The following is a 12,102-nucleotide window of genomic DNA, read 5'->3' on the forward strand; positions in this document are numbered from 1 at the left end:
AAATGTTGTCTGTTCATGTCTTTACCACAGTGAAACCCAAAAATATGATTAATGACGAAATCTACTTTCTTAATACTATGATAAGGGGCAACACTGAACTATGCAATAAATTAAAAAAATATTTGAAGTATGGCCCATTTCCAATACTGAGTACATTTAAAAGATGTGAGGTGTGCTTATTATCATGCTTATTGCTAGTTATTTCTGCCTGGTGGCAGGTCAACACATGTTCAAAGACTGTGCTCTGTTCAGCATTATATCCCACAGCCATTAGGCTTCCAACCTCTTGACCTCTTCAGATTATGACAATAATACAGTCGTTTGTTAAAATGTTTCATAGTTTGGTGCCTGGCAGTTAACACTGTTGTCCCACAGCTCTTGGGTTCTGAGTTGGAATTGTGAGTTGGGTCCTTCTGTGTGGAGTCTGCATATTCTCTTTGTGTTCACTTGGGTTTACTGCAAGTGACTCAATTTCTTCCCACCACTCAAATAAAAGCTAGCTAGGCAAATTGGTCAAGTGTACCTTTTTGCATGCATAGGAGTGGATTAGTGTCCTGTGTGGGTTCTAGCTCCGCTTTGAACTCATCGGTAATAAGCAGCGCTCTGATAAATTATTTTTTTCTTCAGATTTATTCCAGATAAAGATCCACAGGTCAGTATCCTTGATATCACCAAGCAAAAACTCTTCCATATCAGAGAAATATGGAAGCACTCAAAAAATGCAAACAAAAAGCATTGCAGTTCCAAATACAGAAAACTGTACAAAGAAAGGGCACAGTGACTCAAGGCACGATAACATTTTCCTAGGTGCAACCAGTTGTTGTAAGTCTTCAAAATACTGCAAAATGCTGTAAAATGCTGTGAGTGAGCATTTCCAAATGCTGGAAAAAGTGATAGATTTCACAAAGTGTAAATCCTTGAAGAGAGAGAGTTGTTATTAAGGCAAATGTGTGTCATGAGCATTGACTGAAGACAGTGGGCTAGATTTCTCAAAGGAGCCATTAGTGCATTTGTAAATATTAAGTGGAAGGTTTCTATTTATAGCTGGAATTGAAATGTACATAGTCGAACACTAAGCAGTTAAGAGTGGTTAGCTTCTACAAGCACAATGCCCTACAAAAAAGTGGAAGTCACAGATTGTACTTGCAGTCGTACCAGCAAACTATCACTGTGCCCACTTACTGTAAATCTGCAAGGGGATTGTGCCGCACATATACAGGGCAATTTCTCACTTCTCTACCTGATCTGCTGTGCAGACATTGGGATGAAAAATGTAATACAAGGAATTTCTATGAGGAAGTAGAAAATGAACTAATTTTCTTGGATTTTCTGTTCATGAGGAAATAAGACAGCACCTAACAATGTTAAAGAAGTTTTCAAAGTTTCACAAATGATATTTCTGTTACTTAAATTTAAGGATAATGATACAGAATGGAAGAACTATTCTCAGAAATTTAGCACAATGTACAGTGCAAGGCAAAACAACCAAAACCTCCAAAAACCACAGCAAACACATAAAGGCCTAAGCTCCTCTTGGAGTTTCTGTCAAGACTTAATCAGTACCTCTCTAAATTAACCAGGCAGCTAATCTGCTTACTAGCTTCAAAACAAAGTCTGTTTCTTAAGACCAAAATTTCCCTCTAAAACACTTTCCAAAAAATGTATCTGAAACTCTTAAATTAAATCAACCCACATTCCCATGGTCAGCTAATGCCTTTTCCCTGGTGATCAAGCACATTCACAGAGGACCTGCTCTTCTCCTAGACAGCAGACATGAAATGACTGTCAGAAGCCTCTACTTCCCGTTTTTTTAAATGTTACCCTAACAATGGTCAGGTGACTGAGGATTCCCCCCAGTTTTCCTTGTACACAAGCTGCCATATTGTCTGAACCTGTTGTCCGAACACGTATTCTCCCCCACAGGAGGCCATCTGCCATAAAAGTTCCATTCCAAGGCCTCCTAGAGGTGATAGCAAAGAACAACCAACCTAGCACACCTATCATGGACCCATCACATTTCTTTATCTTGTTACACTGGTGGCAGTCATTTTCTCTTCTCAAGTTGTGGGTATCCCAGTGTCGGGCTGACACCTCTCCTTCTGTGGCTCCTTTTCTGAGCACTCAGGAGTCTCCTTTTCTGTCTTTCTGTTAAAGGTCGCCTGGGAGCCTCATCTATCATCTTCATTTTCTTATTTCCTTCTCCATGTCGGCAGTGGGGTGGACAGTAGCTGTACCCCCTACAATGCAAACACTTTGGAGCACCCTCAGGTGTAAGCCGAAATTGCTGCTTCTCCCAAGCTCTTGCGCATCTCGGGGACAACAAAGTATTTAAAATTTCTTCAGAATCAACAGTGAAACCTGAACTACAGGACACAAAGGAATGTGGCACTTCTTTACATAAGGGGAGTGGGAGTACAAAATAAACAATACTTGTTACCAAAGCCAATACCATGGCTTCCTTCATGAAATGGCTCGATGAGATCTTTAAGTTAACAAAAATAAGAACATAAATGCATAAAGATCACTTTAGGAGCTTCTTTGTAATCTGACCATATTTTATATGGCTTTATTTATGACTGTTACTGAAGGTTTATAGGATGAAGCATGCAAATTGAACTACTGCATGGAATATTAGCTTCCTGCACCACAGTTACAGTAATTCATACTCCAGTCCAGGTCAATCACATGCAACAAATAAATGGTCGCACAAAACATAAATGTATAACTTATTTTCTGTAAGAGTCCTAACAGAAAGCAAGAAAATGCAGTGTCCGTTTCTACTTTCTCTCTTTCTGCTTATTTAACCCGGAACCTTTGAAAATAATATTAAAATGTTTCTAACGCTACAAACACGGCAGAACATACATTTGAAAATATTTATTTAAATATATTTTTCCAGCAATTCCACAAAAGTGTATTAAAAACAAAAGGAAAGACCCAGACTGACCCCAGACAGATAGAAAAAATAAATCTTAACTTGAAACTGCAAATGTTGTACAATACTGATCTACCTAGCTTTCAATTCATATTACAGAAGGATGAAAGAAAATCTGGAACTGTTTTTTTTAAATAAGATTTTTTTTTTCCATTACAGTTCTTTGGGGATTTTTCTCTAAAACACTTGGCAGTCAAACATTACACAAATATAAAGTGAACATTATTCTAAGCTTTATAATCTTAAAGAAGATTTTTTTCAGTCTCAAATCTGTCAAAATAATTAAGTAAGCGTGATCCTGAAGATGTTCATAGAAAATATTATTTTTTAAGTATGCCAGCAGCCATATCACCCTGCAGCTCTCAACTGGCTACCCACTGAAGCTATGCAGGACTGAGCCTGGTCAGTACCTGGATGGGAGACCTCCTGGGAAGCTATGGATGCTGCTGGAAGTGGTGTTAGTGGGACCAGCGGGGGGCACCCACCCTGCGGTCTGTGTAGGTCCTAATGCCCCGGTATAGTGGAGGGGACACTATACTATAGTGGGCACCGTCTTTCGGATGAGACGTTAAACTGAGGTCCTGACTCTCAGGAGTCATTAAAAGGCATTTCTCAATAAGAGTAGGGAGTCATCCCGGTGTCCGGGCTAAAAATGTCCCCCTTCGGCCTTACCGTAGCCTCTGAATTGTCCCCATGTATGATTGGCTTGCACTTGCCTTGCGATGGACTGCACCCCGTCCAGGGTGTACCCTGCCTTCCATTCGTTGCTTGCCGGGTAGACTCCGGCTTCCCGCGACACCATATGGTATACAGCGGTTCGGTAAATGACATGACATGACTTCTAAGTTCTTGTGCTATATTCATTTTGGAAACAACATTATCACAATATTAATCTGAAATACCTATGTACATAATTCTACAATACATGTATGAAAGAAAAATGCTGGTGATGAGGCTTTCATGGATTTCATATACAATACAATTCAGGAATATATTTTTTGCCTTTGTGTTTCAATTTATTGGCCAATTCAATCACTATTCAGTGATTACTTGTACTGCAGAAGTGTAATGTATGACGAAACCTCTAAAATTCTGAAACGGGAATTTCCCAGTCTGAAAATGATACTTAACTTTCTTAATATGCAGAATTTATTCCTAGATATAACGAGAAACAAATGTTCATGCCGACTTTCCAGAACAGATCATGGATACTCATAAAAAAATAAAGTGCAATTTGATATTTCAATATGTTTCTGCTTAACCAAGGGCGTTTCTACACTGTTCCTTTCCTAATCTGCATTCTACCGAATCTCCAAAATACTCTGCCATTTGCCCAAATACCTTGGCCTTCATCACCATACCTGTATTTGGGGAAAATATACAATTTTCTGCTCTATTTACTACTTTTACTCAAATGCTTTCCGTGAAGGGATGAAAACATGTTACATGTATGTGTAGCTGTGAGCTATTATTTCAGATAATGGAAAGAACAACACTTTAATTGGTGTTCCTAACATCTGCAGAACATGAACATGTTGTGCAAAAGCACTCAGAATTACCTTTGATACATTGCTGATGTAATCCACTTGTGAGGCATTCTCATATTTGTCTACCTGCTGGCTGATATTCAGAAGCAGAGAGGCATACTCCTTGTCACTTTTAACTCTCAATGTCATGAACTTCTTCACGGTCTCCAGCAGCTTCAGCTCCCAGTCTTGCAGCTTTAACAACGCTTCGTGTGAATACCTCAGATCTTTTCCAAATCCCATTTTCTTTAAGGCACAAATCTCCACAAGGTTCAGAGATCCTTCAAGTCCGCATGTCCTATACTGCAAGGAAACACAATTAGAGAGAAAAAAAGCTGTTCATTTGGAAATTAAGGTTTATGTTAATAGCAAACAAAACTCTGCAAAAGCAGAACACCCTCTTTGCAACCAGATAACCAAGCCTGGAAACCCAGTCTTTTTCTTGTTTTTAAAAATGAAATGTGGCAATTACCTCACTTACACTAGATAACATAAAACAGATATTTAGCAGAATATTGTTAAAACTACACTAGGCAAACTGTGACCACTGTTGACCATGCATGGACAGTACATAAAGCAAAATATCTCAGACCACTGCACAATAAAAAAATAAAAGTTTTACTTTAAATTAAAGAATTTTAAAACTGATTCTTTATAGCAAAGTGCATTTTTGCCATAAACATATACACAGTTTCCGCTCGAAATGTAATTGCATTACTGCATTTGCATTACAGTAAGATGACTAGCGATAATAACCACAGCAGATATCACAAAACATGAATTACCTTTCCAACAGCCATTTATCTACTGATTTAAATCAGCCATCTGACAGAAAGACTTGCATTCAGCTTGAATACTGAAACCACAACCAGATTAATTATACTCATGACGTAAATATACTTCTCAGACCCTACAATTTAAAACAAAATCTCTATAGTCAAGGAATGCAGGTGAAGGCTCATTTAAACAAGGTTCTTCTAGTATTATTACTACAAGTGTCAGAGAGATTCTAATATAACATTGATGTGTTCAGACTTCAGAGTATGAAATCATGGCTACAATCCCAGGAAATGATGAGGATTTTTGTCAAATGGCGAAGAAAATTTAGGAGTGCTACAGGCTATTTGCACTTTCCTGTCATAAAAAATTGTAATGTCCATGCACACAAGGTATTTGCAATATGTTTTCTACATGTTTATAAAATTAACATGTTTATGAATGAATCCAGGTGAAACAGATTCTGAAAACAAAGGACATGTTTCTGCTAGATTAGGAAAACATTTTCCTTTGTAAAAGGAAAAACAAAATGCCAACAAAATCGAAAAGAAATGCTGATGGTACCTGCTTGAACTGGCATTGTGAAAGATGTTATTAACTGAATTTCTTGTTTTTCTCCAAATAAAAAAAAATAGCAACTTGAAGGAAATTTAAGAAATTAACAAACTGTTTATAGTATGCACCAAATTTTAAAAAAAATAACCCTGGGATGGATACAGAAGGTATTAAATGTGATCACACAGGGCCATTTATTTGCTATCTTGAACTCAGATGTAACATGATGTACTTCTTCTATCCTGGCTTCCTCTTTCACAGATGTGGCCAGTCCTGCTTGAAGTTTTTTTTTCACTTTTTGTTTAGTGTGATACTTGGCCTCCCTTATATACTTCCTAGTATTTAACTTGGAGAATTCTCTACAGAAAATATCTGAAGAGAAACATGTATGAGCGTACGAGACAATAACATAAGAGTAATGGTATTCTCTACTAATGTGAAGGGTAAACCGGAAACAACACAAGTCAAACAGCTTTCTTTGGCATCCATACATGTACCATACATGCCATTACTGCAGCCAATATTAGTAAACTGTCACATCTCAACTGTTTTAGTTCAGGCACTGTTACCTCAAGCTACAGTACTCTGGACAGTGTTAGTAATATAATCATAGTATTGTTACAGCATCGTTCAGTTACAGGGGTCAGTTTTTAGCAGACTTGAGGAACTACCTATATGAAGCCCGTTTGCAGAAGTGAGGATTTAAATTTTATGTTTCATTCTTAATCTTAAACAGATTTACAGAATGATTTAAAAAATGGGAATCAGGTATTACTCACATTAGGAAAACTGTAAAAAAATAACTGATTTCACCCAACTCTTCCTTACAGTGTGGTTTCAAGGGCATCTTGTTTTTGTTTTATGGCAAACTTTGTTCACATAACATTGCTTAAAAAAATATGCGAGCTGCACAATTATTTGCTTTGAAACTACTTTTGTTCTGTTCAGCAGAAAAAGGACAACAAAAGACACAAATCACACCTCAGACAATGCAGCCTGGTTTGCACAGACATTGCATGTGAAAAGGAATAAGCATTATTCTGGTCTGACACCGCATCCGAGCTGCTGCTTCATGTCCGACTACAAACATGTGGTGTGACTAGATTCTGAGCCACTTACCATTTTTTGGTATAACTGAAGAAGGTTGAGGCAAACTAAGTCTTTATAATTAATGTGGCATGTCAGCAGTTCAGTTTTCATCATAAGCTGTCAACCGAATCTGCTACAAGAAAAAAATGAATGGCACACAATACCTGCACTCACGTGTACTGTAAGCCACAGACCTAATTAACTCCCATGAAACACAAAAAATGCAAACAATATGAAACTTGTGATTGTGATTTTAGCATCACAATTGATTGACTATCAATTAATTAATTATCTGTTAATTACAAGTGGTCACTTTTTGTTAGTTTTTTTGAGAGTTGTCTATATGCAAGGTACACTGCACCTCTGTGAGATGCTATACTACATACATTTTTACAATTACAAATTACAAATTACAATCCCAAGTTTATTTAAGTTTATTTAAGTTTGTTTATTACAACAGAAAAGTATCACAACAGAATTGTCTTAATGTTGTTTAGGTCACTGCTAAGACAAACTGTGACTAACTTTGAAAAGTGGTTTTATTGTTATGTTAAAAAAGGAGATAAAAGAAATTTGGTCACATCACATCCTGTGCTATTTTCCACCTGAGGTATGTCTTAATGCAAATAAAGGTCACTGAAGGGGAAGATTGTAGAACTGTATAGTCATTTCTCAAAATCTCACTGAAATTTTACATCTAAAATATATTGCAAAAGACAATGCTAACTATGTAGACTAGAGAGATAGCAAAGGATAATAAACTTGTATTATGACGAGCCTCTTACATCATAGTGTAACAATAATAAGGACATTTTTTCCTCTTAAAGGACAGCTGTTTTCTCAAAAAACAATATGCATTTTTAAAATGTAAAATGTAGCTTAGACATTTTACCAAGTCAGGCATGCTGAAGTAGTGTTCAGTTGGAACCATATTTTATTTTAAATCTGTATGTGTAGTTGAAGTTTTTTTCTATCCAGCAACAAGATCCTTTATACTCAGTTTAAAACAAAAATAACATTACAAGACCCAACAATACCTCTAGATACTGGCTCCCTAAGGAAGAAGTTACTTTTTTTTAAAGAGATGAAATTTCTAACATAGTACTGACTGTAAGGGATCTTCTAAATGTTCAACTCACAAGGCATCAAAAAGAACCACAGGTTGCGATGCTAGTAGAAAGGCTGTCCACGGGATGTGGCTTTTTCTTCTGTACTTTAGACACTTATAATAAGTATTCAGTCTGCCACCACCTAACATAATTTACAACAATGACGCACATTAAATTAAATATGGAAACAAACATTTCATAATTGGGTATGCACATATTTAGGTGTGCTTATATTTACCATAATGTATAAAAAAACAGTACTGGAAGCAAAAGCATTTGTTGCATTGTAAATGACTCTCATTATATACCAACCGAGCACAGAAGTACATATCTCCCTATAAACTGGGTCAGTGCAGCTCCACTAGTATCTACAATTGAAACATTTCACAGCACTGATTCAAGTAGGTGTTCACATTTGACCCCTTGATTTCTGACCAACTAGCTAAAAGGAAGGTCAAGATTTGCATGAGACTTTACTAGTGCTTCTTGCATTTTGTTATTCTATAAACCTTATCCCATAAATATCTGAAGTTACCTAAATTCATGTAACAGCCAAGTATGGCTTTGCCTTCAGCAATGCACCAGAGACACACACACCAACAAACGCAGCTATTATAAAGTCACTTGCACAAAACTTTTCCAGTCTCTGAGGAAAATGCCAGGTCTACTGCTTCTTCGTAAGTGGTCATTTCAGCTAGTCAGGTCATGACTGGCTCTTTCTATTGAACACAACATTCCTCCATATTTTTGTATGCCTGTACACATCGTAGTTTTATTGTACTACACAACACGTCTTTCTATGCCATCCAGACAGCCCTGAAACAGTCTGGAAGCTACCCTGGGTTTTTTATGTATAAGGAATCATGAAAAAAAACAGAAGATCTTCATAGAAAGATAAATGTCTTTATTAAAACTAGGTCTACATTATGGATGTAAACAGAAAGAATCCCTGTAGGAAAATGTGGTCACAGCTTAAGGATGAGAAATCTGAAAAATGAATTGAATTAATCCAGCACACAAGTCACAAATACCTTTTTTATTAAAGAAATCTTAAATAAAACTGGTCTAAGGAAGCCACTAAGTCACAACGTGAAACATATGATATGATAATTACATCTCAGTACATCAAAAAAATAATATACCAAGGTCCACGAGACAGTAAGGAAACATACTTTTGAGGACATTAGATCATTCAAATATTAATCAGTAAGAATACTACTGAGGACAATCAAAGCATTATGAAAGATTAAGAGTTGGGGAAAAATGGTCTTGGGCCACAGTGAGGAAAATTTAACCACAATTAGAAATTTTTAAAAAAGTATTTGATCCAGTACAAATTATTTTCCACTTCTAGCTTCACTTTTACATAGTTTTCCGAAATCATGCAGAAAAATAAAAATATATGTATTAAGATAATCTACCCACCTAATGCCAGGGGTGTAGAAAGTATTTAAATATTCTACAAGAATAAAAGTACCCTTACTTTGAAAAGTATGTTTAGTAAATGGGAGAATGTTTAGTTTAATAGTTTAAAAGTAAAAAAGCAATGACCGTACTCAAGTGTCAAAAGTGAAAAAAAAAGTCCTTAAATTCTACCCATGGTCTTCATCACCAGTTGTCTTATCAGTTGCACTACTATTGCATTTATACCTAAGCTGACATTCTGATCTCAGATCAGAAATAATTCTAAGGCAAATCAGTCAAATCACATATTTTTTCACACTTAAAAGCATGCATTATTTCATTTATCTGCAAATCAAACCATATTAGAATATTTAAATATTCACTCAACAATTACAAAAATACCATCTATATACAGTACTATAACCAATATATATATTTGTGCCTTTACAACTTTTACTGCCTTTATGGAAATAAAATATATCACTGTATTCAGATTCATTCGTTTCGAAAACTAATCACAAGATTTATGTAAAAATAAAAGGATTTTCTCTGGACAGACAAAACTGTTAACGTTTTTGTTGAAACTTCATTTTTTCCCTGCTTAGCATCTTTTTAAACACTGGAAGTTACAGTAGCATTAAGGGGATGGCGGACTACAGAATTAAGTGAACATGTCAATTTGGTAGTCCGTGCGAATTAGCATTGTATTTGGACAAATGGCAGCCTTATAAATTGATAACTGCAAATGATCAAGTTACAGTAAATGGAAAATAATATGAATGCAGATACGCATTTCCTCACTCATGTTGTATTCTTAGGCCCAAACACTAAGCAGAAATGTTATTTTAGTAAAAAAAAATTAGTTTTTTACTTGCTATGTGTGAATGCTTTAAAAACAGACATGATTTGTTAAAATTCTGATTTTATTAAAGTAATGGAAAATATGTACATTCCACCCTTTAAATACACCAATATATTTTGGTAATATGGTTAGTTACCCACAATTTATGTAACACATACTCTGCCCCTGCTGGGATTTGATCATGCTTGCTCATGGTCCAGTTTTAAGAATGGAGGAAGCCTAAGAGTATATGATAATGTTATTTGAAATTTCTAATTAAAATGTTTAGGTTACCTTGTTAGCACATTATTGGTAGTCACAGCTTGCTAATGATAATGCTTCAAAAGTGTATTATGTTGATAATAAGCCTTGTACACGTGACAGTTAAGTGCTCCAGTACCTCCACTGCTGCTCATATTTCCCACCTTTTGTTCACACTGAGCTCCGGCAGGTCATGATTTACAAATGAAGCACTGCTCATAAAAAATCAATATGGATGCTAAAATTGCACATTTACGTCTATGCATGAAGTCACAGTCTGATGTGCAGATGTAGCGTGGATGGCTTTGTACAGAAACTACCATGCAGTGCAGAACCAAACATGTCAGCCTCCACTGATGTGGATCCATGGCTGCTCCAGCAGAGTATCTCTCGAGAAGCTGAGTGGGCTGTGCATAGGTTACAGCTCGTGAACCTGTGTTTTTCCCCCATCTCAGTTTACACAGGTGCCAAACTTGGACAGATCTGAAGCAGGCTCTCCCATAAGCACGCAGGTCATGAACACAGCCAGAAGGATGAAGGAACAAGGAAGATATCTGCTTCTGATAAATAGAGTGGAGTTAAAAGAACCATATTGTCTAAACATACTTGTATAAATAAAAGCATATTTGTATAAAAGTATTCCCTTCATACAGCAGTACCGAAGAACAGATAAAAATGTACTTAATACCTATACTGTCTCTTGATAGAACACCAACACGAATTTGGATGAAAAAACTTTAGCAGTAGCCCAACCGTACTTGGCAGCCAGAAATTACATCTGAAAGTATAAGAGAATCATCCTTCCATAAAGAAATTAATCACACTGAAAACATCAGGGCCAATGATTTAAAAGTGATTTTTAACAATTGTGATTATAAAACAATTCAGGGTACAAATAAATCAATAAAATTGTGAGTTTTTGTGAAATCCCTTAAGAAATGTTCATCTATTTAATAATCCCCTGAAAAAGTTCAGCGCCTTTCTCAGATCCCTACCCACTATCTATTACAATGGTAAATATTTCTGCTGCTTCATATATAATATTGCTAATCACTGCACTCTCATTTACATACCTGGGATTCTGGGAATTAATCATAGCAAGCCATAGAGCAAAAGAAGAAAGGATAACTCAAACTCTGGAATTTAAAGTTATCTGCAGTTTAGTTTTACACTATCTTTGTTGCTACCAGAGCCAAAGCCCCCATTGGCAGAGATATTGTTATTTGCAAAAGTATTCAATCCCCTTCCAAGTTCCTACATTTTGTTGCTGTCAGAGATTGTAACCATGATACTTTCAAATGTGACTATATTTGAATCAGAATCATACAATCAGGTGCAATCTGACAAATCCACAAAATTTGGACAGTAAATCAATTGATTAGAATATTCTCAAAGGTTGCTGCAAAAAAAACAGTTGGAAAGATTACTAAATTAGTGTCATGTTTTCCATTTTCATTCAAAGAAGTTGAACTTGACTTCAAAGTAAATACATCTATCTGTGTAGATTTACACAGCTACTGAATTTTGAAGCTACCCAAAAGAAAGCTTGTCTGCATAGGCAAGTGACAAGAAATAAGCCTTTTTTTTTAAAAAAAGCTTCATCAA

General features: G+C 36.0%; 1 protein-coding gene across 2 annotated transcripts in view; it reads right to left on the reverse strand.

Moving 5' to 3' along the window:
- Positions 1 to 12,102, reverse strand: part of fer (fer (fps/fes related) tyrosine kinase) — a 130,308-nt gene that overhangs the window by 101,668 nt on the left and 16,538 nt on the right. For both annotated transcript variants that reach the window (XM_088911990.1, XM_088911989.1), the window contains one exon: positions 4,495 to 4,764. In XM_088911990.1, the coding sequence (XP_088768116.1) occupies positions 4,495 to 4,704 (210 nt within the window). In that variant the 5' untranslated portion in view covers positions 4,705 to 4,764. The remainder of the gene's footprint in view (positions 1 to 4,494; positions 4,765 to 12,102) is intronic.

The sequence above is a fragment of the Atractosteus spatula genome, chromosome 3, assembly GCF_055471065.1.
Source record: "Atractosteus spatula isolate fAtrSpa1 chromosome 3, fAtrSpa1.hap1, whole genome shotgun sequence".
Taxonomy (NCBI): domain Eukaryota; kingdom Metazoa; phylum Chordata; class Actinopteri; order Semionotiformes; family Lepisosteidae; genus Atractosteus; species Atractosteus spatula.